At 39.9% G+C, this 26,422-nt stretch overlaps 1 protein-coding gene across 1 annotated transcript in view; it reads left to right on the forward strand.

Moving 5' to 3' along the window:
- The window catches only part of TAFA1 (TAFA chemokine like family member 1), a 196,099-nt gene extending 177,946 nt beyond the window's left edge, over nt 1-18,153 (forward strand). Inside the window, exons 4-5 of the mRNA XM_065749578.1 lie at nt 13,928-14,052; nt 17,891-18,153. Of these exons, the coding sequence (XP_065605650.1) occupies nt 13,928-14,052; nt 17,891-17,908 (143 nt within the window). The 3' untranslated portion in view covers nt 17,909-18,153. The remainder of the gene's footprint in view (nt 1-13,927; nt 14,053-17,890) is intronic.
- The last annotated feature ends 8,269 nt before the right edge of the window (nt 18,154-26,422 follow it).

Raw genomic sequence — 26,422 nt, forward strand, 5'->3', positions numbered from 1 at the left:
CTGGGTAAAGGTGGGAGGCAAATTCAGAAGCTACTGGCTCTCATCTCCAGCACCAGCCCAGGGAAAAGGCAAACCTGTGTATGCTGCTGGGAGCCTAGACAGGAAAATGAAGGAACAAGAAAGGAAAAGGTCAGGAAAAACAGGAGAAAAGGCAAGACGGATGTCAGGGCAGCAACCAAAAGGGTTTAAGGCCTAAGCTGCTGCTGAAAATATGTGAACAGTAGTTTCAGGTAACAAAGTGTTTCTATCAAAAGTTTCTGTTGACCATGGGCAAACTTTTAAGTGGTTTGCATATCTCTCTGAGAGCTTGAGGTGATAACAGCTTTCTGCTCCTTATTTCGTTGGTCATTTATACAGCTCATTTTCTAAACCCTTCTCTGTGCTCAAGATCTCAAGAAAGGATTTTATTGAAATCCTGGACTTCTTACCATTTTTGCAGAGCTGAATCTGGACACGTAACTTTATGGATTCAGCAATGTGTGTCACTGTGGAAGCTGTTTCTTCCACCAGACACCCTTGGGATGGGAAGTATTTTGACACTTGTGGGTATTCATGTGTGTGCGTATGCATCCACTGGGCACATGCATACATAAGCATTCAAATGCACGTATGTAAAATTTATAGTTAAGTATTAACATTTCTCTGCTCTACTATTTCTTTTTATGTTGTTTCATTTAGCATAGATTAGCTGTGTAGTAAGTCTGGCAACTAGTCAATTTCCAAATTCCTTTTCAAAGGAAGGAAAAGGGAAGATTACAAAACTCATCAAACTAGCATGAATCACCATATCCTTACCACCTGAGGACTTGACCCTGCTAACAGTAGTTTCTTTCTTCCTTATAGATGTAATTATTCTATTAAAATTAATAGTAAAATGAATGCTGCTGTGAATGAGTTACATGGGATAAGCCTGAAATACTGTGATCGTTCCTGCTATGAATTAGTAATTGTTGTGTGCCTGGTGAAATCTGCATACTTTCCTCTTCTTCCCTGGTATCAACCTTGGTTTATTTGCTGAAGTTCTCTCTGGGGTTGGAGCTGGAGATTACTAGTGCTTTCCTCTGGTGCAGCAAAGAGGAGGTGCTCCTAGAGCATCTTGGTTTTAAGATAGCAGAAATAACAAGATAAGCATGGATTTGTTTGATGTTTTAGAAAGGTGATCACAGATAATTCAATGTGGTGCTTTTCTTAGTGCTTACATCTGGAAGGCGAGGGGAGGGGGAGAGAAAAAACATTTTGCCTTCTTTCTACCTGTTATTTTTGTGTTTGACTTTGTGATGTGACTTTGAGTTTGCCCTGCCTGGAGCAGGGAGGGCAGTTGGCATTTCCAAGGGATGGTGCTCAGAGTAAGAAAGACTAGGGCTCATAGGGGGGCTCACAGACCTGCAATGACCCTGTTTTAGAGAGATTTGTGCTCACCTGTGTGTGCTGAGATGGTTTAAAGGTTACCTTGAGGAGAGTAAGTGATAGCAGTGTAGAAGGTGACCTTTCCCACACACATACTGAGAGATGTGCCTCAATAAGTAATTGCTATTGCTGGCTCACATAGTAGATGGAAAGAAACAGTGGTTTTCAAGTGCTGCATAGAGGTTGGGCAGAAGTTGAGCATCAAGCCCAGTCTAGCTCCTGAGAACTAGGGAGGGGGAGCCCGCATTAGCAGGGAACTTCTGCCTTGCAGCCACACAGTGCTGGAATCTGAGCTCAGCTCATTTGGTTCCTTGCCTCAGGACTAACTAAATCCCCAAAACCTAACAGAAAGGGACATGGGGGAGACAGTGAGAGCTGCTCTCCTTTGATCTGCACTAGTCTGAATCAAAAATTCTTGTAGATGTTCTACAAGAGCCATGTGGCCAACTGGCTTCCGAGGCGGAAGAAGGAAATTACTGCTTCCCGAGCAGCTTGGGAAGGTATTAGTTGGTTGGCTTCCTGTGAAGTAATTGCTTTTGTTAATAGGATTTTATTGTTGTTAATTATATTAAGATGGTTGCAAGCTGGTTTAGATAGATTACATCAGGTCATTATTTACCCAAACTTAGTAATAAAGGCAGATGGGTCCTACGGAATTAAAATTTCCTTCTCTTTCTTGAGAAGAGTTTGCAACCACAATTATTCAAAAAAAAGAAAAAGGTCTTAATGTTGACATGCTTGATTAATACAATGCATTTTATTTCTTTGGATAAACCTTGATGTTGATAGTCCTTAGGCTCATAGAAAACTGTTCTCTTGGTGTTCCTATGATAGACCGTGCAGTGCATACCTTAACCTTGTAACCAGATTAATAGAAGCACTTTTTTCACCCCAAGAAAGCAACTTCAGACAACTTAGAAAAAGGTCACGTCAACTTCAGATGCAAAGCATTATTTTTAATTAATGTGGTCTATCTGTAGTTCCTAGCACCTGAACAGTCCTTCCTGAAAATTACAATCTTCTTGTGAATATAAACAGTTTATTAAAACTCATGTATTAATTATTTAAATGAGGTTATAAATATTTGAGGAAGCCCACACAAAAGACACTCAATAAATCATCACATTCTACCTTTATTGAAACTTAAATTAAAAACTTTGAAGATAGTTTCTGTGACAAAGACATTTCTGCTGCCTGCCATCATGAGGTCCAGGGAAAAGCATTATCTTCAGGTAGCATCAAAAAAAAAAAAAAAAAAAAAAAAGCAGCACCTGAAGTTTTAAAGGGAAATATCAACACTCCAGTCAGAGTGGTTGTAATAAATGTGGCACACAATCAAGTTACATGAGTGTATAATTACTTGTGCTCAATGTCTTCTGGGATGAGCCACTGTTTTCCAGCCTTGACTTTGAGATCACTGGTGTGGAGACTGAATTAATGAGCAGAGAAGGAGATACGGGTATAGGGGAAAAGCCTGGAATAAGTGAAACAAGATCGATCGATTGAGTGAGAGGTCAGATACTCTACAGTACAGGGAAGAACTATCAATCCCACAACTGTATGATAGATAAACCTGAGCATTGCAAGGGAGTTTCTTATCTGAGGGGACAGGGAAAATAGAAAAGAGCAAAAAAAGGGCAGTGACCTAATTGCCACATCAGGGGACTCACTAGCTGATTATATTTCCTATTCAATTCACTTACAAGCATTTGTGAAGGTGACAGTTGGGTTTTTTCTCAAAACAATTTCAACCTTGAGTAGTTTTCAAGTGCATAAAAATGATTAACCAAAAGCATTCTAAAAATTCACCAAAAACATGTTCCTGTTTCGTTTGTTAGTCACTATTGCAATTCTTAGTACCTTTGTTTAGCTATTCATCATTGGAGGGCTTCTGTTTGCAGACATTATGCAATGTTGGAGCTGAACACATTCTGCAAAATATTTCCATGCTAATTCATGCTCATATTTGTAAAAAGAACTGGTGTTGGGTATCCTCAGGTTCCATTTACATTACTTCATTTCATTAATGCTCATGCAAAATGAAAGGCAGATGTTTGTGGAAAAATGAGACATTAAACTCCTATTTGTAATGATGACAACAAAGCTTGTGGCTTCATAGCAAAGCATCATCTGACCAGAGCATGCATGCAATTCCTGGAGTGTCTGGAGTCCAAGGCTCACAGCTCCTTCCCTTTGGTTATTTTTTTCAAGAACGCATCTTGTGCGTTACAAACATAGGAGATAATGATCCTTGCATAAATTCACCCCGAGGAAAACAGAGTATGGTCATCATATAAATTATTTGTAGCAGAGAGTGAGTTAGAAGTGCAATCTAGGGACTCTTCCAAGGGTAAAAAAAAAAGAAAAAGAAAAAACAACAAAATCCATTGTAAGCAGTAGTGAATTATAAATTGCATTATTTTAAAAGATTAGAGCTAAAATTGAATGGAGGTAAAAAGACATGAGCAGTGCCAGTACTGTTATGGCCATGAAATTTCAAGTGCCCATTCCCAGAGTTCTCATCTCTATAAATGCTTCAGAATAAATAGTATTATGAGCACTGAAGGAAAACAATTTCAAAGAAAAGCTTGTCAGTTAAGGTCAGTTTAATATCCACTCGTGAATTGCACTGTTTTTAAGTCTTGCTGATAAGTTTTTATAATTTAGTTACTTCTCTTACTCAAACATAGTGAAGCAGTAATTAAGCTATGATATGAGGTACAAAGTATTGTGTGCTCAATTCATCAATTTTTCTTCAGTCTTACAGTTCTTGTTCACTGGCATTGTTGAGCTGAAATATCTCCAAATCTATCGTGTCAAGATTATGCATGATGTAATTTGTAATAGTAGCTAGGGATTTGTTTACAAAAAACAAATGTTCCTTTAATCTTTAATACAAAATGAGACTTGTCTTACATCACAGAACAAAGAGATTTGCATGAATACAACACTTTTAATAAATGAGTAATTACCTTGTGGAGTGGCAGTTGGCTCATTTAATATAACCATTGAAAACAGCTTCTTCCATACACGTTTTAAACAATACCCTTCTGAGAGCTGGCCTGGGGAGGTTTAAGGTCTCTATAGGTCTATTATTTATACCACAGCATCCCCCACTTCACAGAAGAGAATTTGGACCATGTCTTCTCTTCACAGTAGAAGTAACTGCAAGTTATTTAAGCTACTTCAAAGACAGGCTCTGCCTTTTGGTACTACCATGAATAAAGTTATACACCGTGTGCAAGTCCACTGTAGCATGACTAGAACAGTAACACCTGGCTTTGTTTGTTATTTAAATTCAATCACTCATACCCTGAAAGCATGAGCATCTGACCCTAGTTTACAGCATGTGTTTGAGGGTTGGTGCAAGTTTAAATAACTCAAGCTCTAAACCAGTCCATTGTAGTGTATTTCTGTGACTGCAATGGCCTGAAAATTACCAGCAAGTGCAGGAAAAATTAAAGATGCTCTGATCCTTTCCTTGAGACCTCTGGGTCACCCATGGATTATGTCTATAAAGGCTTTGATTCACTTAACTTTACCTTGAAAAATCAGCCAGCCACACACCAACAAGAAAGTAACAAAAGCTGCCTAATTGTCCTGGCTAATAGTTCCATGCATTTTGTATTAAGCTGCAGGACACGACAGGCAGAATATTTGGGTGTAAATAGAATATACCAAGAATGTATTATGAGGTCTTAGGTCAAGAGCAGATGAACTTCGATTACCAGAGAAGAGTTTCAATCACCAGTTAGGCAGCTCTCCTGTGATTAGAAAGAAAAAAGCCACGTGCTTGGTGAATATTTTAGACATAAGCATGACTGCACTGACTGATGCTTGCACTGGAGAGGAGAAGGAGGACCCTTGGGTGTCACGTCCTGCTGCCATGCTGATGCCAGCAAGTGGCTGTTCACACCCCCAGCCCCATCTGCATGTGGTAGGGTCAGCCTGCATGAAAGGATGAGATCTTAGGCACAACTAAATCACTAAAGCAATAGCTGAGATCTGTAATTAATTACATTCATCAATGTATTGTTAAATCTGCCAACATTTATCGACCCAGTAAGAGATCCAGTCCAGTGATGATACTTTTAGGACATCCAATTCTTATAAAAATCTCAAAATTACGAGATGACTTGAAATTTTCCAGCTCAGATCACTCAGCCCTTCCAACCCTTTTTAGGAGAAAAGTGGAAGATGGTTTCATGTATTTCAAGTTTTTTTTTTTAGCAGTTTCTTTTTCAAAAATTCTTTGAAATACAAATTAGAGGGGAAAAAATACCCTTTCCCTACTCCCGTGGTCTCTGTCCATTGTGAGGTATTTTTTATGTGTTGTTGGTTTTTTTTTGCCCCCTCCTTTTGCCTCTTCTCTTACCCTCACAGACAGTCTTCACCACCAGGTACCCATATGACAGCCTTCATTACTGGAAGGAAGAGATTCTGGATCCGCAGCCACGTATGTCAGCATTTTCAAAGCTTAGGGATTCATCTTTCTATGCAGTAGAGCACAGAACAATTAGGGTTTGGGTTTGACGTGACAATATAATTAAAAAGAAAATAATAACTATTTTTCCCCAGAAAAATATATGCAGAGTTCTTTTTGTTTGTTTTTTAAAAAGTGTTTTTCATTGATTAGAAGCACATGATTGTTTAGCAGGTTATTAGCTTCTAGAAATTCAAAGGAGGTTATTTCCTTATCTATTTATTTGTTTAGAGGAATGTTGCTGAGTGGAAACAACTCGAGTCAAATACTACACAAGCAGCTCACCAGATCTTAATTTCATAACTGATAACCATCCAATGCATTATGCATATTTTGTTATGCCTTTTGAATGCATTACATTTATATAATTTATTCATTTCCAATGTTCTTTCATAGCTTTACTGCTGAACTATGTTTCTGGCACTTCATTCAGACAAAATATTCATTACAGGCTTTCACTTTTGGGATCCCATCTTGCAGTTCTTCCCTTCCACTTCACTAAACCCAACCTCCCAGGGAACAGGGAGTTCACATTTGAGCAAACATCAGGTTTTACAGACACCAGATTTGACTACAAAGGAGGATCTTTTTCCCTGCCTTTTTTTTTTTTCCAGTAAACATTGGTTCAGACCCTAAACATGGATCATCGGTTCCTAATGCTAAGACAGGCCATAATTGCTCCTCTTGGGCACTCACTACCACAGTTACAAGGGACAAAATCATAGCAATTGCATCTCTGGTTCGTCACCTCCATTTCCTGGCATCAACAGCAGTGTGAGCAAATATTTCCTCAGCAGAAACAGGGCTGTGACAGTTCACCAGCAACACGTATATCATGTAGGCATTTTTCTCCTTTGGCAGCATGCTAGTCCTCAACCTTGATTTGAAAAGTGTGAATATTTATAAGCAGCTTCCTTTTGTCTCTCCAAAAATGTATAATTATGCTGCAGTTCATAGGCATTTCATTAAATATATAACAATAAGATTAAGCATTCATTAGGCTATCAAGGAACAGTTCAAATAGGATACAAATAACACTAACTAAACTGCACAAATATGTTGTCAGCCTGCTCTCAGCTTTGTCCTGCTGCTTCAGTTCCAAACTTAGTGGCAATAGCAACAAAGGGTCTTCCTGACCTACAGATCAGTTTTCCTCGTGCAGTTTGGGAGAGGATCGTCAGCCACATGCCTGTGTTCCAGCTCCCTGCCTGCAAGCATTTCATGTTTTCATTTGTCTCATTAGCACTCACTGGTGACAGCAAGTTGCTCTGAAATGACCCATTCCCGTTGTAGTGAGATTATGTTAATCACTGATAAGCTCACATGTGTAACACTATAAATAAAGGCAGATGGAGCTGCATTTGCATGAGATAAATGTTGCTGTGCATGATGTTAAGAATTCCTGAGAAATACAAACGCTCGTGAGCACCTTCATGGAGCCAAAGGTTTCAGCACTATATCTCTCGGATTTACTTAATTCAGAAGATGTCATGCAAATCCTACAGTTCTCCTTACAACCTGGATGTATTTATACCCAGCTGACAAAAGAGTTTTTCCCTCTGAACAGCTGTACTCATTTTCTAAGTACTCACAGGAGTTGAGTGCTGTCATTATTAATGCACTCATGGAAGAGAAGATGCACATTCACTCGCCATGAAGGTGCCACCCATGAGAAACCACAGTCCTGCTTTTGTTACAGATGTCTCCCGGCCATATGTTCAAGCAGAATTTGTTTCCAAAGGTGCAAAGAGGGGGACATAGATAAAAATGACAAAGCTGCAGCATCCAGCCCTCCCAGACTGAGCAGCAGGAGGGCTAGAAATTCCCTTGCAAGCTCTGAGCTATTTTGGTTGAAAGTGGCTCTTTACCAGACTGCCTCTGTTCAGCAGAAAGTAATGCACGTGCTTAAAAAACTCCTGGCAGCAGGCGGACACCGCAGAACTTTAATGTTATTATTTGTTATCATAATCCCTAGAGGATCTCATGACTGTCTGGGACACCGTTCTTCTAGATATTGCACAAATGCAGAAAAAAAAGGGTTGGTCCCAAGGCACTGCAATACAGCATTGAAACTCAACAGGTCAGTAAATACAGAAAGGAACGTAGGAAAACTCTCTCTTCTTTTGAGGTAAACAATATTACAGATGGAAAACTGGGACAGCGACAGGATGATTTAACTGTGGTAATAGAGGAAGCAGAGCTGGGATTAAAGGAGCCTCAGGAGTTTCTGATTCCCAGGCCATTAGCCAATGCTGTCTCTGTTAGAGATATTGTTGTGAGAGAAGTATACAACAAGCTCATGTTATTTTTTCCAATTTACCTACCAGTATGCCAACTGTTAGAAAATGGCAATGTAAGTGGTTTTTTCACTAGTGAGTCTTCTCCCGCTGTTGAATTTTTGCTGGCTTATGCAGATCTTAAATGGAAATAGTTCAGGGATTCTCTGCATCTAATCTACTCTTTCATATTTTATGGGTGTATTTTAATGCAGCCCACAGAGTTCTTTAGACACATATTACACCTTTAAAAAATATCCTGCTCTGGCTGCTGAATATATTACAATGAAAAAGTAAGAATTCTGGATAGAAAGGGAAAAAAAAACCAACACATAAAAGCCTTAAATCCTCTATAAAAGAGGAGAATTAATAAGGCATTGTTCAAGAACCTGGAGTGTAGATTGGGAAGTTCTAAAAGAAAAAGTATTATATATAAATTTTAAACATTTACTACAATTAAAACATTAAATTAACTTCACAAGACTAGCTCTGTGGTAATTAGGAAATAAGAGATATTGTTTGCCTCGATGATGGCACTATTTTAAATGGGAGAAATGTAAGCTTTCCCAGTGTTATTAGAGGACTGTTATCAAAGTCTACAAAGTATTGCACTGGGTGAGCGTTAGATTGATGCTTCTAAAATGGAATAAGATTGAATTAAAGCAGATTGATGGACTCCCAGTAGGAAAAATCCTGTATTTCTCCTAGACAATATTATTCAACCTGAAATTTTCAGTTTTGGATTTGTATTCTTTAACTTATCAGACTGCTGCTTTACAACTCCCAGAGTAAATGGTATCTCAGTCTGTTTATGAAATACATAACCTTTCAAATGACATGTTCTTTCTCTCCAGCTTTCTCACCCTCCTAGTGTTCCCTTCCCTGTAATTCATTCTGCACCCCATGACATCCCAATAAAATAGGAGAAACGACATCTCATTCAATTCTCTGAGATTTTGTTTTCTAAGGCATATGAGCACAAGGTACAGATACAAACAGTCCTATTCAAGCTTATATCAGTTTTTTTTTTTCTTTTTTTAAAGCAAAAAAGAGCATGAAAGATTTTACCTCAGTGCTATATCTATTGCCAAAAGTCTCCATCAGTACACGAGTCTCTCACAGGGAGTTTGAACTTTCCTTTAATCTAATCCATTTAGAAAATGACTCACAATTTATTGAATAAAGTGGGGAAAATTGATATCTTTTCATTAGACTGACAAAGTCTTTTTCACTGCTGGCATCTGTGAAATGTGTTCTCTATTTAAATTTTATTTATATCAATCTTCTCTGGTGGAAACTAGATTAAATGGAATGCTTTACACTTACAGTAAAAACCTTCCCATCCCCAACGAGTGTCATTCTGGCTCTGCAAACCATCTCTGTTCATTATTCCTTGGATACCTATGATCAGGAGGAAGCACAATCTAATATCTCTCTTCCTTTGTATTCTATCTGTAAATAACCCAAATGCGTATACTTTATCACAGGCAAAAAGAGATAGCTGCTGTGGCTTTCTAATGGAAAACGCAGAAGTAATCTTGGAACACTTTCACACATAGTGTGTTCCTTCTGAGCTGTTGAAAAATGCATGATGAGACTTTGCTCTGTTTCCATACTTCAGAGTGTTCCATAAACATGAGTTTAAGTTACATATGACTCTGCATTGTCATATTATTAAATACGTCTTTATCCTCATTGTCATATATGCTTTGTCATATCAACAAAACTACTTCCTAAGTACAGATGTAAAAAATCTAAAGGAGCACCGTACCCATCAAGAAAGGATTTGCATTTTGTATACACACTGGAGCAGAAAACACAACACAAGACAAGTGCCTGCGGGTTTCTGGGCGGTGTATGCACATTTTCACCCAGACCTCCTCCAGCTCTGTTATCCCTTGTAATAGAACGGTTGATCACTGCTTTGCAGGGCTCAGTAGCAATAGTTTCCTGCAAGAATTTGAAGATGGAAAGATGAAAGCAAATTTGGGAGTTTCAGCAAGTAAGGAAGTTTGAATCAAATGCATTGTGTATTTTTTTCCTAAATACCATTTGGATCAAGAGGAAGGTGATTGGATGTGTAGTAGTTCCACGTTGATTTGATGTCAGTTTAGAGATAGGTGTTTGAGGGAGTGCAACATGTGCATTTCTACTGCTTTGCTGTAATAATTTGTCTCTGAAACAAGGAGAAAACACCCTTGGGCCAGCTCTCTTCTTGCACCCAAACTTTGTGCTCCAGGTAGTGCACGAGAAGACAAAAAGCTGTCACTGCCCTTCCATATCCCACACAGGATCTCATGAACTTTGCATACTGAAGTCCATTGAGTTCAATCTGAACTTGAACTTCCCTACAACAAATATATTTTGAAATGCAATAGGATTGTATAAACACTAGCAAATGTAAGCTATGGTCCTGCTCTTTCCCTGTATACATTCTGATTATCAGATCTCTTATCTGTTGTTTTATTTCTCTGATGGTACACATGATTAGAAAAATGGCATTTCAAGCCATTTTTTTCCTGCTAATTCACACAGACTAAAGCCAGCCAAAGCTGAACATTTTGCTTAAAAATAAATTCCATAGCTTTACAAACAAAGGTGGTAAAAGTCCAGTGTGAATTGAAGTGAAAAAAATTTGTTTGAAGAAACTTACTTTTCTCCCCAGCTCCATTAGTTATGTGTTTAGAGTTTAATATTCTCATAAAAGATGCATTTTATTGAAAAGAACTCAGATAGAAGCAATCCCTTATTTACGCTAGCAGGAGCTGGGGAAAAATATCACAAACGAAGCAGGAGCCGTCAAGCCTCTTTTATATCACATCCCTTTCTCTCCCTGTGGCTGAGGGTATCTGTCTCAGTCAAATCAGCCTTCCATGAGAAAAAAAATAAAAATAAAAATCTCCACTTCATGTATTCCCCAGACAGTGAGAGAGAGCACAATGAAAGCTGTTCCAAAATGTTACAGGCACCTAATTCAGCGTGATGCTGAGTTACAGCAGTGTCTACGAGGAGCCTGTAATTCTCACCTAGGATTAGCACCTCAGGTCTAAAAGGAGCTCAGGTTCCTCATGATCCTGGAGATCTCCAATATAAACCATCCCAAGGGAAACACCTTAATTTCAACAGTTCTCTCTCACACAGCTGCCTCAGCACGCGTCGAAGTGACATCACCTAAACAGAGTAAATCTGGATTGTGGTCCCCGGAGAGATATTTTTTTTACCCCTTCCCCTATACAAGCATACTTAAACTCGAACACAGCCAACTGTGCTTCGTTTTGAAGCCTTTGCCTTCCTCTTTGAACAGAGCTGCAGGGGTAAAACTTTGAAACTGAGCAGACCTCAAAGGATCAGCGGTGCCCAGGAAAGATAGCTGATCCTAGAGATTCAAAGGCTCTTAATAGAAGTGAAAACCTCTAAACACAAGACTCAAAGGAGATAATTTTCATCAGGCTCTGGCTGCCCCTGCCGCAGCATGGGGCTGAGGACAAGACAGCAGTGAGCTTTGTAGTGCTTCAGACCTACAAAGGCTGTGCTCACATATATGTTAGAGACAAATAGGTGTTCTTCATTTACAAATGACCTTAGTTCCCCCTTTGCAAGAAGAACCTTTTCGCCAGCCCGTCTGTACTGCTTATGGCCTGGGAGTGAGGACTCCTGGTGACTGTAACTGCACCGTGATAGCAACAACAAAAAAAATCAGCAGACATACACTAAGGCCTGCACATTGTTAGATGAAAGACCTGACATTACAGTTCAGCATTCACTTTGTATTTGACATTTTTTCCAGGATCAGTACCCAAATACTTGGGCTGTACTGAGGAACAACATCGATGAGTAGTTAGATCATTTTATGTGCAATGAACAGCATTGCTTTCCCATGCTCCCCTTAGCCTGTATTAAACCTTTTCACTGTCTTACATTGCAAGCTCCCTGTGCTGGGGCATTTTGTGTTGTGAATTTTAGCACCTACCATCTTAGGATCCTTCTCCACTGTTAGTTAATTCTATAGCATTAACACTATCAATAAATATGATCATCATTTTTTGATTCCATGTCATCAGATTCTCCTCGTGCACTCTGAATATGCTCTGCTCAGATGCTTGCTGTGAAGGGCAGCATTTAGCAGGACACAGTTTGCCCAGTGCACAATGTATTATTAGAGTGCAGATTCACCTCCATGTGCCTTTTCACACACAGCAAAGAGAGATTCTTTTTCTCCACTGTTAGCAGCATTAATGATACCCTTCAGAAAGTGATGTGTGAATAGCATAATTATACTGCCTTGCAAGCACAGGTGTAAAGGCTTTTGTGTGTGCTGTATGTATGGAGAAATTGTATATTGCATGATGTATACGGGGCACAAGCTGTGAGGAAAAAAACAGGAGAGAGGAAACAGTGATCTTAACTCTTTTGTTCCAATTTGCTGACCTCTTCTTTAAGACCAAAGGAGCTTTCCTCCCTGGGTTTTGAGTAAATTGTATGTGTGAAAGGTGTGTTCTTACTGGGACAGCTATTCAGCTTGGGAACAAAGCTCTCCTACAGTTTCACTTACGTACCTGTGAACTGAGGTGATAGACATAACGAGTGGTGCATATGTCTTTGAGTGTTTTCTTTGGACTTTGTGAGCATAAACAGATCTCTGCTAGACAAGAAATAAATCAATAATTTAATTCTGAACTCTGAGATGTGCTTAAATCAGTGCATGCATGAAAGGGCATTTTCCAGGGCTGAAAAGTATGTCACGAGTCACTCTGCAAAGGTATCTTACAGGCTTGAAGAAGCTACGAGTGGAGATAGAAAAGAGTTCTGCCTCTGTCTGAGTATAGGAAAAGCCATAACAGCTAGGCTTCAGGAGTGCAACTGAGAAATTAATTCTTGCCAGGGAAAACAAGCCACAGAGTCACTCAATCCTCAACTAGCTGCAATTTGCAAGATCAGCTGAAGTTTATCAAAATCCCCAGACAAAAACTGTCATTAAGATACAGCTAAGGTTGTAGGCAGATACCAATTCCCAGGCAAAAAAAAAAAAAAAATCACTAAGATACCCTCAAGGTTGTAAACACACATGCCAATTAAATTCAAACAACAAGACTCAAACTCTACAATTATTCAGAATGTTAAACGCTTGGAAATTAAAGGCAGCTGCTAAAGATAATACGGTTCCCATAAAATTCATAATCATGTTTCAACAAAAAGAATTTCTGCAATTCAGTGTCAGCTTACCTTCTATTTCCAGTTGAGTCGTAGCACTCCCTGCAATAGGCTGCTGCAGAAATTAAAAGGTTACATGGGTTCAAACAATTATGCACGGGTGTGGGGGATAAAAAGCCAGCTGTAGGTACTCAGGGCAAAGCAGATACCACTGATTCTGGAGTTCCTCAAACCACCTGAAGACCTGCAGAATATGCTGGGAAGGTCTATTTCAACTCCTTCTTCTTATGTATTCAAGAAGACCAGATTGGCTGTTCAGAGTGAAGGGCTGTTAGGGTGGATGGTCCTTTGTTCTGAAGTAGTATCACTGCCATCACAAAATCCCTAACAGTCACAGCACTCTACTATACTAGACCTCATGTGTAAGGAAGCTATGGCAAGCAGTGCACTGCTTTGGATGGACAATATTTGATGAAAATCTAGTACAAACGTGAATTCCTTGCAACTAAACTTCAGATGAAAGATTTAAATGCAGTGTTGGCTTCTTGAGGTACTATTTAATATTTCTTTCATTACAACATAACTGTGGACGTTGTCTTTCCTCCTTTAGCTTCAATAGTGATTGGGAAATGGTGGTGTGAGATGGAGCCCTGCCTAGAAGGAGAGGAATGTAAGACGTTGCCTGATAATTCTGGATGGATGTGTGCGACTGGCAATAAAATCAAGACCACCAGAGTAAGTTGTCTTTTTGTCCAAAGCTGTGAGTTTTTAATAGGAATGGGAGTCAACAACTGTAGCCCGCCCACATCGTTTCCAGCATCATGTCTGCTACAAATGTCCCAAAGATTGCCACACACCTCCTGATCCAGCCAGTGCTTCTGGCTACAGCTTAGTGAGATACAGATGCAGAGGGAGAAAGTAGAATGCGAGCTGGCTAAGCTTGTCCCACTATGAAATTATCTTTGGGAAAAAAAAGTTGTCTTTTCCAAAAATATATTTTTTTACACTTACCAAATGTTTCACAAATATTTTCATAAAGCTACCATCTATACCTGTATTCAACAAGTTTAATTACATTGTTTTCATACCACGATTGAAATTTTTACGCAGTTGTCAACTCAAAACATATCTTCTACGAATGAATACATCTTGATTTTCAGTGAAGTGAAAAATACCTTCTGAAACCTGTTAAGTGGAAGATGGAAATTGTTTTCCTTTCTATTAAAAAGCACAGCATGCTCATTCCTCGATTCTAACTCACAGAAAGTAGAGTCTTCATTTTCTGGCTTCTTCCTTTTCCTGTGATCCCAACTCTGGTCATTTTTAATGTCTCCCATGCCTCTTACTGAAGGGATCTTACCCCAGCTGACCAGCATGGTTCCTGAATTCTTTTCTTTCCTTCTGTGTGATTTATCCCAGGAGGAAAGATTTGCATAGCAGCCTCATCTTCTCCTGGCATGGTAGTTTCACCACCACTTAAGGTTAAGACTCTTCTTAATATATTTACAACCAAACAACATAACAAACCCCTATATGCCCTTTTCAGTGAGACAACAGCTTTCTTGCTAAATTAGGAATTCAAAATGGAAAAAGGGGATATTAAAGAAGTAATGAACAATACGAAGAGCTATGTTGTACTTTTCTACTTAAATTACAATAATATAGTAGCTCTGCAGTCTCTCTGCAAGTTATATAATTTACGTTCTGTGAACTTATCCTACCCTTAACTCTCCCAACCATCATCATATAAACTCATTTTAGGCAAGTTTGCATCTAGAAGTGATTGCTTGAAATTTAGCAGCTTCATTAATATGCAGATGTATGGTCCAATCTATTCAGTATGCATTATTGTATTTCATTTAAATTAAATACTTACAGAGTGAGTGCTCATATCTGAAGAAATATTTCTGTCATTTACCCACAGGAGTTATTTTAATTAGCTTGTGAGGGGAGTACCTTATGGTACTGCTTCCAGTAGAATTTTGCTTTGTTGCTTTAAAGTATCATTACAGAGCCCAACTGACAAAGGCAACATGACATGATGAGCTTAGCAACTGTCTCTTGCAGTTTCCAAGCAAAAACCCTACTTTATAATCCCTGAAACTTTGCTTGAGTCTGTACTTCTGTGTCAAGTCTGGCAACATAAATATAAACTAATGGAAGCAATCAGATCCTGAAACAGGCATTTTTTTCTTTGTTTTGTCATTTCTGATGGCATCAGAGAAAGAGATTACACTATAATCTGCATTGACCCCAGTGTGGGCTGCAAGATTGGGCCATGTGTGTCTAATTTATGTAGTTAAGGAAGCTAAGAAAGCAGAAGCAGTAACACAAATCACTCAACATCCTAGATATATCTGTGGTGATTAGCCAGAAAAATCTACTGACTAGAGCAAGTCACCACAGGCTGTAAACTATTTTAATGAAAGCTTTTCCTTACACAAAATACATTTATGTTAGGCTGCTACTGTCTTGACAAGGGAAACATTCAGGTTTATGACTCGCAGTATTAAAAAAACCTTTTCATATTATCTTCAAGGCATGCAATGTATGACATATAAGCATGTATGTGTACGTATATATACGTATACACACAGTGTGTGCAGTTTTACAGTGTATTACTTCATGGTTGATTCTCGAGAGTGATTAATGAGTAATTAGTGTCAGAAGGTGGACAGCAGACCCAGTGAAGACTTTGCCAGCATGGCCTCCACCCCTTCTTTTTCATGCATTTATTCCTGGGCTTAGTCTTTTAATAGAGCTCACTAATTAAGTTGTTAAAGCCAAAGATATAAAGCTCACAGCCTCTGTAAATTGATCTGTTTTCTATTGATAGTCAGAGCAGGTGACAAACACTGGAAAGAAATCATTTTGTAATTCAATTCTTGGACCAGTTTCAATCCTTTTTGAATCCCTGTTCACTCCTATTTTCTTTTCTATTTATTTTATTTTTTAAGAATGTAAATTTCAAAGCTTTCCTGGTAAATTTGGTGGGTTACTTTTGGAGCAGTACCAGGACCTGATTAGAAATGACACTGTGACATTTCAGGAGACCAACCAGAACAGAGGAGGACAGGAACGCATGGTCTCAGACTCAACTTTGGAAGATGGGGCAGCAAGCAAAGAATACACGCTACTGAGAACCACAGTTATTGATAAGCACAAAACCACTACTGCCAGCCTCAGGCTGCTGTCTACATCCGACCTTCAGGGCACCACTTTGCCAGGCCCCTGAGGAGCACGGTGCTCCTCCCAGGGCTTTGTGCCCATCCCCTGTGCACTGCCAAATGCTCTTCAGTAATCCACACTAATAGCACCTGGCATTCACACAGCAGCCCTCTGAGTACTTCAACAAGCTGTTTTTCTGCTGATACCGTGGAGAATGGAAATTAAAGCCTTCAGCACTTGGGGACTGGCACAGCAGCTCTGCTTGGAGCAGCTCTCTAGTTTCACAGCCTGCACCCTCCATTGCAGCCCACTGGTTTACAGCACACATTTAGCATTGGAGAAATGCAGGTCATTTTTACAGTGACCTGAACAGCATGTTTCATAGCATGGTTCATCTTATGGTGCAGCAAATGGCACCTGAAGTGCTGGAGGCCCCTTGGCACTCCCTGCTCCTTCACCAACCATGCACATCCATTCAGCAGAGTGCAAGAGGACAGAGATGCATGCATTCCTGGGAAAGAAAAATCCAGCAAGGCCATTTGTCAGCAGCAAACCAGGAGAGCAGAGAAATACAACAGGGGAGGAAAAGGAATGGGAAATAGAATAAATTTTTTGTTTTGTTTTGTTTTGTTTTTCCTCTAAGTTGTCCAAATAGGTTGATATCAGACAATTTTCACACTGCATTTTTCTTTAAAGGAAAAAAGAAGAAACCCCTCTATTTTTGCAATAACAGTCTCAGTAATTAAGGATCAGTTCAAAGCAGAAGAGCGCAAAATAGCAAATTTCTTTTTCTACGTTACTTATTGTGGCACTCTTCATATCAGCTGGTGCTTACCTAACAACTACTACACCTAATTTAATGTCCAGCTCATATTCAATTCACCTGGTTTTTCTTTGATGACCTAATAGCCTAGTGAAATGTTGGACCCTCTCTGCCATTCATCTAGGTGCATCAGTTTGAGAAAGAAACTGAAGCCTCTCCTGAGGAGAGCCATATTTTGCTTCTGGTAGGTTGTCCTCTTCAAGCCATTATCACTCTCATTTAAATCACTTTGGTGTTTGTCATGGAGATGGATGGTTCCACGGTCTGTTGTGCTTTTCAGGTGGTGTTATCCCACCTGAGGTGAGCAGATGAGTTCAGTCAGACTTCCCAGTCTGTTATGAGTTCTCTCTCATACCCTGCCCCTCTTTGGGTAAGCGGGATGGTGGACACATGTCCTTACCTAGCAGGAGCTAGGGGAAGCTTGAAGGCTTTTTTCTTTGTGCCCTATGCAACATAAAACATAAAACTGAGATTTGAGCTCAGATATACCATGAGCAGGTCGACATGCCAAAAAGCTCAGCTCTTTCTTTCTTTCCTCCCTTAACATTTTTAACATAACTGACTCACACTTTCATCCTGCAGATCCACCCGAGGACCTAACAGAGCCTGGATGGAGGCAGTGAAATCCCAGCTGATTTATGAGGACAAAGTATCAAAAGTTGAAAACCATCTCAGCATTTACAAGCCAAATGGATTTCTTATTTGCACTCTGACTGTTTACCAGATAACAACAGTGGCTTTACTGTGTGAAAGAGTATTCTGCGGAAATAATGCCCCTGGTTTTTGACAGCTGAAAAGAAAAATGAAGAAAGATGGTTCCTTTGGTAAAGTTTCTGAGATTACAAACAACAGTATAAGTTTGGATCTACAATTTACTTTATACCATTTAAAGTATATATATAGAAATATATATATATTAATATATGATATTTTGAAATAAAAGCCTCGCTCTTCAAGAAATTAAATAGTACCACACTTTGCTGCAGCTGCTGTAATTTTTTTTTCTTTATTGTAATGGTCTGGAAGATCCCTACCTGTTTCAGAGAGAAATATGGCAGTGAAGAGGCAAAGCAAACCTGCTGCAGTACAAGGACGCCTAAGAGTTACGTGGATTCTACCGATATGGCATCCAGAGCTTCCTGTTCCCTTCGGCAGAATTTTGAGGGCACTTCATTGTCTCACTTTGTGTTCTGGAGGCTTTTCCCCTTGTGCAATACTAGCATGCTGGCTTTGCTTCATAACCATACTTGATACTCAATTGATATATAACAATAATTCTATCCTCTTCCAAGAAAATATTTTTTAGAGCTGTTAGATATTCCGTGGAGAAGAAATGGACAACTGCTGAGTGAAGTACAGTATGTATTAAAAGTTTATTTGGCAGAGTTTGGTAGACTGTGAGCTCCCTTCTTATTAAAGATGTACTGTATGTACAACGTCTTCAGACTTTGTATAGCTCGTAGAGACTACAGTAAAGTCCCAGTAACCAACTCCGACACTGCGTTGTTGGCTCGCTAATTCTTTGATACAACAACAAAGTTCCTTCTTACTAGACTACCATGGGAGAAGGCTTTTGCACATGGCTTCTTTTCTTATGAGCCAATCTGCAGTTGGGGTGAGATGAGGTGCTCTTCAGTGAGGATGTGGCAGCAGAGTCGTTCACCTCCTAGCAGTGAGTGGTCTGAGTTCATGTTTCTAGCTCAGCTATTGCTGTTCAATGTTCAGCCTGGCCCTTGCGTTGCTGAGGAAAGATCAAATTTAAGGGCTCAAACACGCAAGCCCAGATCACGTTGCCAGGCACTTTTGTGAGCAGTTCAGTTAGTTTCAGGGGGTTATTCATGTGGAAGGCATCCTGCTGTCACGCATAAGTCTGCACAGCCCGCCCTTCAGAACACCTGATGCTACCAAATCAAAGAGGAATTTGGAAGTGTAGAACTCATTTTACCCAGTCCAGGTTCATTTCTTTAAGATTTCTGATTTCCTTTCACCCTGCTTACCTGTCTCTCATAGGACACCTTTGGCCACACTAATCACTTTTAATCCAATGCAAAGAAAGTGCTGCACTTCCCAACCCGGAGTTGGTCAAAATTCTCCCACTAACTTTCTTTCTCCTTCGGGGCAACTGCTTCAGTCCCTGATGTTCCAAGAAGCAGAAATTTGTCACTGTAATTACACTGCGTATTAAAGCAGCTACATGACATGTCACGCGAAACCCCATGCAGGCTTCCCTTGCTGGTCTCTGCCTGCTCACAGCAGAAATGGAGACACCTCATCCAAGCAGTTCTGTTATTTCCCATTCCATCAGAATAGAAAGGTCCAGGAAAATGTTTTTTCTTATCTTTGCACAGAAACACTAAAAAGGAGCACAAGCCTCACAAGCTGCTCCACTGGCGCCCTAGATGAGCAGGCTGGGTTTGTCTGGTCACAGATATCGGCCTAAACCACAAAAGATCCCAGTGCCTTAGACTGTTCTAGATATGGTCATATGGACATATGTCTCTAGTCCCATCCTCTGAGTTCAGCAGGGACTGCTCCATGCCCCTTCACCCCCAAACAGCTGTGTTCCCAAAATGAGCTAATCACACCAACTCCAAGCCTAACTGGCACAAATAAAAGGAAACTCTTCCCAAATAAATCCTTAGCATTCCTCATTTTTACTAAAACTGCACTTTTTTAAAAAACAGAACAGGTCTCTCTAGAGCCAGGAAACTCTTGATGCACTATGAGATGGACCTTGCTACCAAGATCAGAGGGGTTTAAAACCTAGAAAGAGTCACCATCCATTTACCAGTGGCCATTCAAAATCCCATTGGCAGGCTGTAGAAAACAGCAGAAATCAAACCTGAGTTTCCTTACTCCCAGTCTAGTGATGCTCTAAAACCTGACGCACAACAAACTAGCCCATGGCCTCTTGCCACGTTCCAAGGTATCACCACTGAGCAGCATTTACTCCACAGCAGTGTATCAGATGTGGCTCAGAATGAAAGCAGATAACAATGCTTATGCCTGTGTCTATGAAATATGCCTGTTCAGGCTGGGAAATATTAGACTTGCTAAAATATAAGAAGGAAATGTTGTCATTTCCACAGCAAAGTTTCTTAAAGATGTTTATGAATCATTCCTTTGCCAGTGGGCAGCCTCAAATATCACCACACCAAATTCTGTAAACATCTGCATCTCTTTGAAGTTTCTGCAAAATCTGCTCATGAAGTGCAGCACTCAGAAACAGTTTTTAATTGTTTTAATTGAAATGTTTTAAAGGGGAATTAAGATCTTCGCAAAAATAACAGCTAATAAAACATGAATTCAAATTAAGAGTTGGATGCAGCTAACCATCATTGTTTCAGTGAACCAAATTGTAAAAACAAATAAAAAATATCCAACCAGCCTGAAGTCACCATGATCATGTATTTCAATAAGAGCAGCAATGTAGCATATGGAAGGAAGATGTTAGAGCTGCCTTTTCACCTAGGCAATCCTGTGTGTTTCAGTGGTGGAGTGAAAGGGTCCCCTATCCTTGTGCATGCGAGCCTGCACAATATGAAAGGATATTTACCTCAACAGAAGAGAATGTTAAAGTTCCTTGTTTCATGCAGAAGATGAGACAAAGGGATAATGGGGAAAAATAAATCAAATGTTTGTAGATTTCTCAAAGATAAAGTTAGTGTTATCAGTGTTTCTTCTTCAGACGCGTGAAACTGAGTTATTTAAATCTAAAGTGTACCCATTGAAAAATTACTGAAAAACAAAGAGGTTGTCACCTGCCTATTGATTCAGAGAATCTAGATCACATGTTTCTGTCCAAAAGTCTCCAGTAATAAAGAGCTCAGTGTGGTATGATTTGATATTGCTTTGAATGTGCTTCATGCTATATTTAAAGAAAAATGTTCCATGGAGAAAGTCCAATGCTATGGCCAATGACTTTGAACAGGATGATGAGCACCAAAACCTGCCATTACACACAGGAAGACCTGTGAAAAAAACACTGAAGGTGACTGATGCAGTTTATGATGAGTGATGTTCCTATCAGACCTATTGATCGACCATTAACAGAGCGTGCAGATACTTTCAGTGGTGTATTGCTTGTGTATTTTCCTATTCTGAAATGATTCTTTATGTTTCAAGCTCTCCTCACTTTCCAGCGGTATTGCATTTCTCATGGTCGTTTTGTCAGAGTAAAGCAGTACTTTTCTGATTCACTGTATGGTCTAAATATAATTGCAGATGATAGAGAAGATAAAGCTACCTTGGCTTGGAAGCATACCCATCTCATCTGAAGGTGGCAGTCTTTGTCTCTTTTTAGTAGCAGGATGAATGCTGTGTCCTAATACGAGCTTCTTTTGTATCACTGCCTCACTCACATTCCAGCACACAGGGCTTAGAGCTTGCCTGAAAAGAAATGGGTCATGCTTCTCTGCTTGGTACAGTTTGGGGTTTTTTTCCTCTTTTTTTTTTTTTTTTTTTGTCAGAGAAAGATAGAAATAAATTCCACAAATGATCTTTCAGGTAGACAGAAGGGGAGGTGTGCATGGGGCGGTTGGCTTAAGGCTGTCAACACTTTTTTCTAGTTCACCAGTTTGAATTCAGATCATAGTCCTGACACATTTTTATGGTTCCTTGTCTGAAACACTCACAGTCAAAACACTTACCCGCAAATATTTATGCTGTATTAAACTATGCCACTTTGAGGAAAAGCAACTGAATACTCTTCTCTGCAGCTATGGACCCAAGACTTAGAAGATTTGAGACCTGCCCAAGTTTCACTATCTTGCAGAGCCAGCAGAAGAACTGAGGACTCCTAGATTCTAAGTCAGCCCCACAGGTGGTTCATCTAAGGGTCACATCACTGGCAGCAGACCCTGACTTTCAGCATGAGACACAGGGAGCAGAATCAGGATGCCTGCAAGCGTGGTCAGTAGTGTGTGAGCATCAACTGGGTAAAGGTTGCTCACCTCTCTTCAAATGAGATCCGCAAACCACTGATGCATGGAAGACCACCACTAGACCTGGTCCAACATCTGCTACCGTAGGGACAGTGACGCAGTCACATCTGGGTTTGTCCATATTGCTCCCAAAGAGAGAAAGAAGAAAAGGCACAGAAGCCAGTTTTGCTCAACACATTTGGGCTGTAAGTACCCAAGCACAGCTAGAAGTCCTGCTTTTAGAGGGTCACCATTCTCCAGAAATGCTCACCTAGTAGAATATCTTTCATATACACATTGAATTGGAACAGAGAAAGTACACATTCCCTGACATCAGAAAGTGCCTGAACCAGCCAACAGGAAACACAAAGAACTTGTATTCAGTTGAAAAAGAGCATCACTACTACAAGAGAGAATACTACACAGAGTAACAAAGGCATGGAAAAATGTCAGTAATTCTAACAAATATTCACCTGTTGGAACATTTGGAAGATCTTTGGAAAAAACGAACAAACAAAAAAACCACATTATTGTTGCTTGACAAATGCTCCTAATTCTCAAATACTGAGGTCTTTTCCGTGTCTCAGGCCTGGATGTGGCATTTTTCATGCAACACCCAATGCCAGTTTACTTTCATTTTGCCACCATGCAGCAATGCCATCAAATTTATATGACCAGAAACAACACACGTGTTGGAGCATCAATTTACTAACCTGCTTCCAATTATTTCTCATCTGCTTTCTTTGTCAGATGGCTGTCCTTGATTCACTTAGAAGTGAGAGCCAGAAGCCCACCTAGATTTGAAGTAAACTACCCATAACCTAAAATACTGCTGAGGGGAAATATGAAATTTCTTCTTCCCACCTGCCATTCCTCTTCATTTCCTATTTCATTTCATTTTCATTTCTTCTCATCCCCTCTTTCACACCACCTAATTATTTTCATCCGTCTCTATTAGTCCTTTATCACCAGTACTGCCCCACTAACTAACGAAAAGCAGCTGCACTGTCAAGACCCAATTCACAGAGCTGTTCCCCCAACAGCAGTGATTTATGTGATCATCTTTCTTTTCTTTTTTCTTGTGTACTCTGGAAGACGAGAGCCTGACCTCACTACTGCTGCCGTGCCAGCAGCTCCGGTATTTGCACTGCACACACCAGCAATCCTCAGCTCAAGGCCACAGGGTCTGTCTCAGCTGCATCCTCCTGTATACCAAGCAGCTGTTGCTGATTCTTTCTTTGCAGCAGAGGACAAAATTGCCAGCTCCTTCAACTGTCCCCTTTGTTGCATCACCTACGGTCTTGTACACCCTGACGAGCACCACTGTAAAAGGAAAATTTATCACTATTGATTTGTTCAGACTTTTCTTGGACTTGAGATCTAGAGTAAGGAACAGCCTAAGTTGCAATTAAATTCTCAATTTGGGATCCAAGCACACAGATGCTAGTTTTTGTTTGGGCTGTTTTCCCTGCCACTCTTCCAGCTCCATTTTCTTTCTGAAAGACTCTCTAGCTAGATTTGCAGTGTTAACAGATACACAAGAGTAGAGAACTCCAAGACCCCAAAGCTCCATTAGTATCTGACCCACACCAATGTAAAACAGAGCAACAGTTAGGAAACGTTACAGGTTGAAGCCAATGGTCGCTGTGTCCTTCCTCTCCTTCAAATCATCTTTCCTGAAAGTATCTTTGAGACAATGCTTGAACCTTCAAAGAATTCTACAACCTGGAGAGCCTCAATTCTGAGTGCAGAAGATCAGCTAAAAATCCTTAAGGACGAAGCGTACTTGGCTTTAGTGAATTCAAACTCATGGTCATATTTTCCATTAGCTTTCTCCTGAAGCGGTAGCTGTTGGGTCACCCTGAGACTCATTAAAGTCTTTGTAATGAATGTAAGCAGGGGAAAAGACTTCTGAAGAAGAAATAGATGTCTCTGTTTCTTTCTCAGTGCTACCTCCAGGCATCCTCCAGCTTTCCTTCAACTCTACCAACAGCAAGTCCAACATTTACAACATTTAGCACAGAATACCTGCTACCACCAGACTGCACTGGATCCACTGTGAGCAGGTTGGTTTCTCCATTCGCTTTTGCTGATCTAAGTCTGACGTGAGTTTGATTGATGCATGTGTGATATTAGCACTTATGACTTTGCCAAGAATCTAAATAAAGCTTAACTCCTAAAGAAGGCATGCAACCTCATTAAACTTCCTGCTTTTTTTTTTTTTAATCAGAGAGTGGGGTACATCTTCAAAGCTGCTCAAGAGGAATGATCAGGCTTCAATGCCTTTTCTTAATCAGTTTGGCTATTTCCCTCCATTCATCTTGGCCACCAGGCTCTCAAAGACATGAAAAAAATAAGCTGCACCTGCTAGTGCAACAGAAAAAGTCTCACAGTCTGCACACATGCCTTGAAGAGGTAGCTTTAATGAGTGCTTCATTCAGGTTTCTTCATTTTCTTGTGACCTTGACTTTTTAGAACTGGCAGGCTCAAAACAGCACCAAACAGTGACTACGTAGAAGGAAAAAAGGTGGATAAAAACAACCTTAATTGGTATGCCCTTACAACTCTTACTCATGAGCTAGCGCAACTGAAAGTTTCGAAAAGCAAGGCAGGGGTCAGGAGCAGAAAACTCTGGTACCTGAAGCCCTAAATGCATTACATTAAGGCCCTAGTCTGGCCTTTCCTGCCCATCTGTGCTGAAATGTGATTATTACAAGAATTTCACATTCTCTGTAAGCTTTTCTATTCCCTCAGCAGCTGATTTCTGAATATTTTTAATAGACTATCTCCTTTTCAGCCCATTTTTACTCTGCTTTTGTCATAGGTAGCAAAAATGATATTCTGCTTACACAAAAGCCTATTCTTTTACTTGACATACAAAACAAGGCAGATGATAAGAGCCCACTGGTTTTATTCGGCAAAACTAATCTCATCACTTGCTGTACCATGGGCTTATAAAGAGTATTCCACTCTACCCTCATAACTGAAAAACCTTTTTTTAGATCCCATTTTTTCCTCCTTACGTTGGAATACTTCTATTTGTTTACCGCTCCAGCCTCAGAAATCCTTCTCTAATACTTTGATTTGAGAAGATTGAATTCTATTCCAAACTGGTAAGCCCAAACTTACTATTTTTCCCTATAGGTCTTGTGTCCACATACTCCACGGTTTCCACCTTAGAACACTCTCCCAAGAAGCATCTTATTCCATATATACTATTGCTGGGCAACACAGAATGAAATAGCCAACCCTGAATTTATGAACCAGACATTCACATATTTTACAAATTAATTCAGTGTTTCCTGTTAATATTTTCACTTCTGTCACTCGCCTCAACTGAAGGCACAGCAAAACTTAACCAACTCAAATACACCTATATCCCTCAAAAGAAAACTTGACCCATGGTGTTTTATTGTTTAAAGGGTGGCTTTGCAGCTCCATGCTTGAGTTACAAGTGTCATTTTTTCCTCAATAATTATTTGTACTGTGGTTGTTAGGACTACCCATTACATATGATCTGTGAGATGTTTGAGTTAGGGACAAACCTCAAGAGCTCTCAAATCTGCCACATCTCTCTCAACAATAGTCTCAATACTGCCTCTAATGGCATCCTACAAAAGTACTTTTTCATCTCTTACCCCATTACATCCCTTTCTCCATCTCAGAATAAAGCTACACAGAAAAAATACAGGTAACAAGATTTCTGTTCAAGATTTACGAGCAAAACAATGAAGAGCAGCCCAAAGCTTTAAAAAGATCTTAGCACAGCTTCGTAACTGATTACTAACCCCTATGGTCCTCCCTTAACACTCCCCACACCAACCTGGACACTCCAGTAACTCAACGATGGAGCACCTCCTATAGGTACACAATTCACAGCCTTGAAACAAGGGAAGGATGCCTAAAAGCCATCTACACTTCACAAAGCAGGTGTAGCCCCAGTCCATGCACTGATACCTTCAGTTTACATTTTTCCTACTGTTGTTGTTATGCTCCCAACAGCATTTGACTGGAACAGCCCTGAGAGACTTGTTCTCCATACGTTGCTGTGAGGCATGAAAGTCCTCTTATGCCTGAATAATTAAAGTACTCAACTCTACCACAGGGCTATTGCTTGCTATATTCCTCATTAACCTATGGTAGCCCTATTTTAACTGATCTAATTAGCGCTTCACAATCAAAGGCAGCTGTC

The sequence above is a fragment of the Cyrtonyx montezumae genome, unplaced genomic scaffold, assembly GCF_038088225.1.
Source record: "Cyrtonyx montezumae isolate F1298 unplaced genomic scaffold, pur_monq_1.0 scaffold_6, whole genome shotgun sequence".
Classification (NCBI taxonomy): Eukaryota; Metazoa; Chordata; class Aves; order Galliformes; family Odontophoridae; genus Cyrtonyx; species Cyrtonyx montezumae.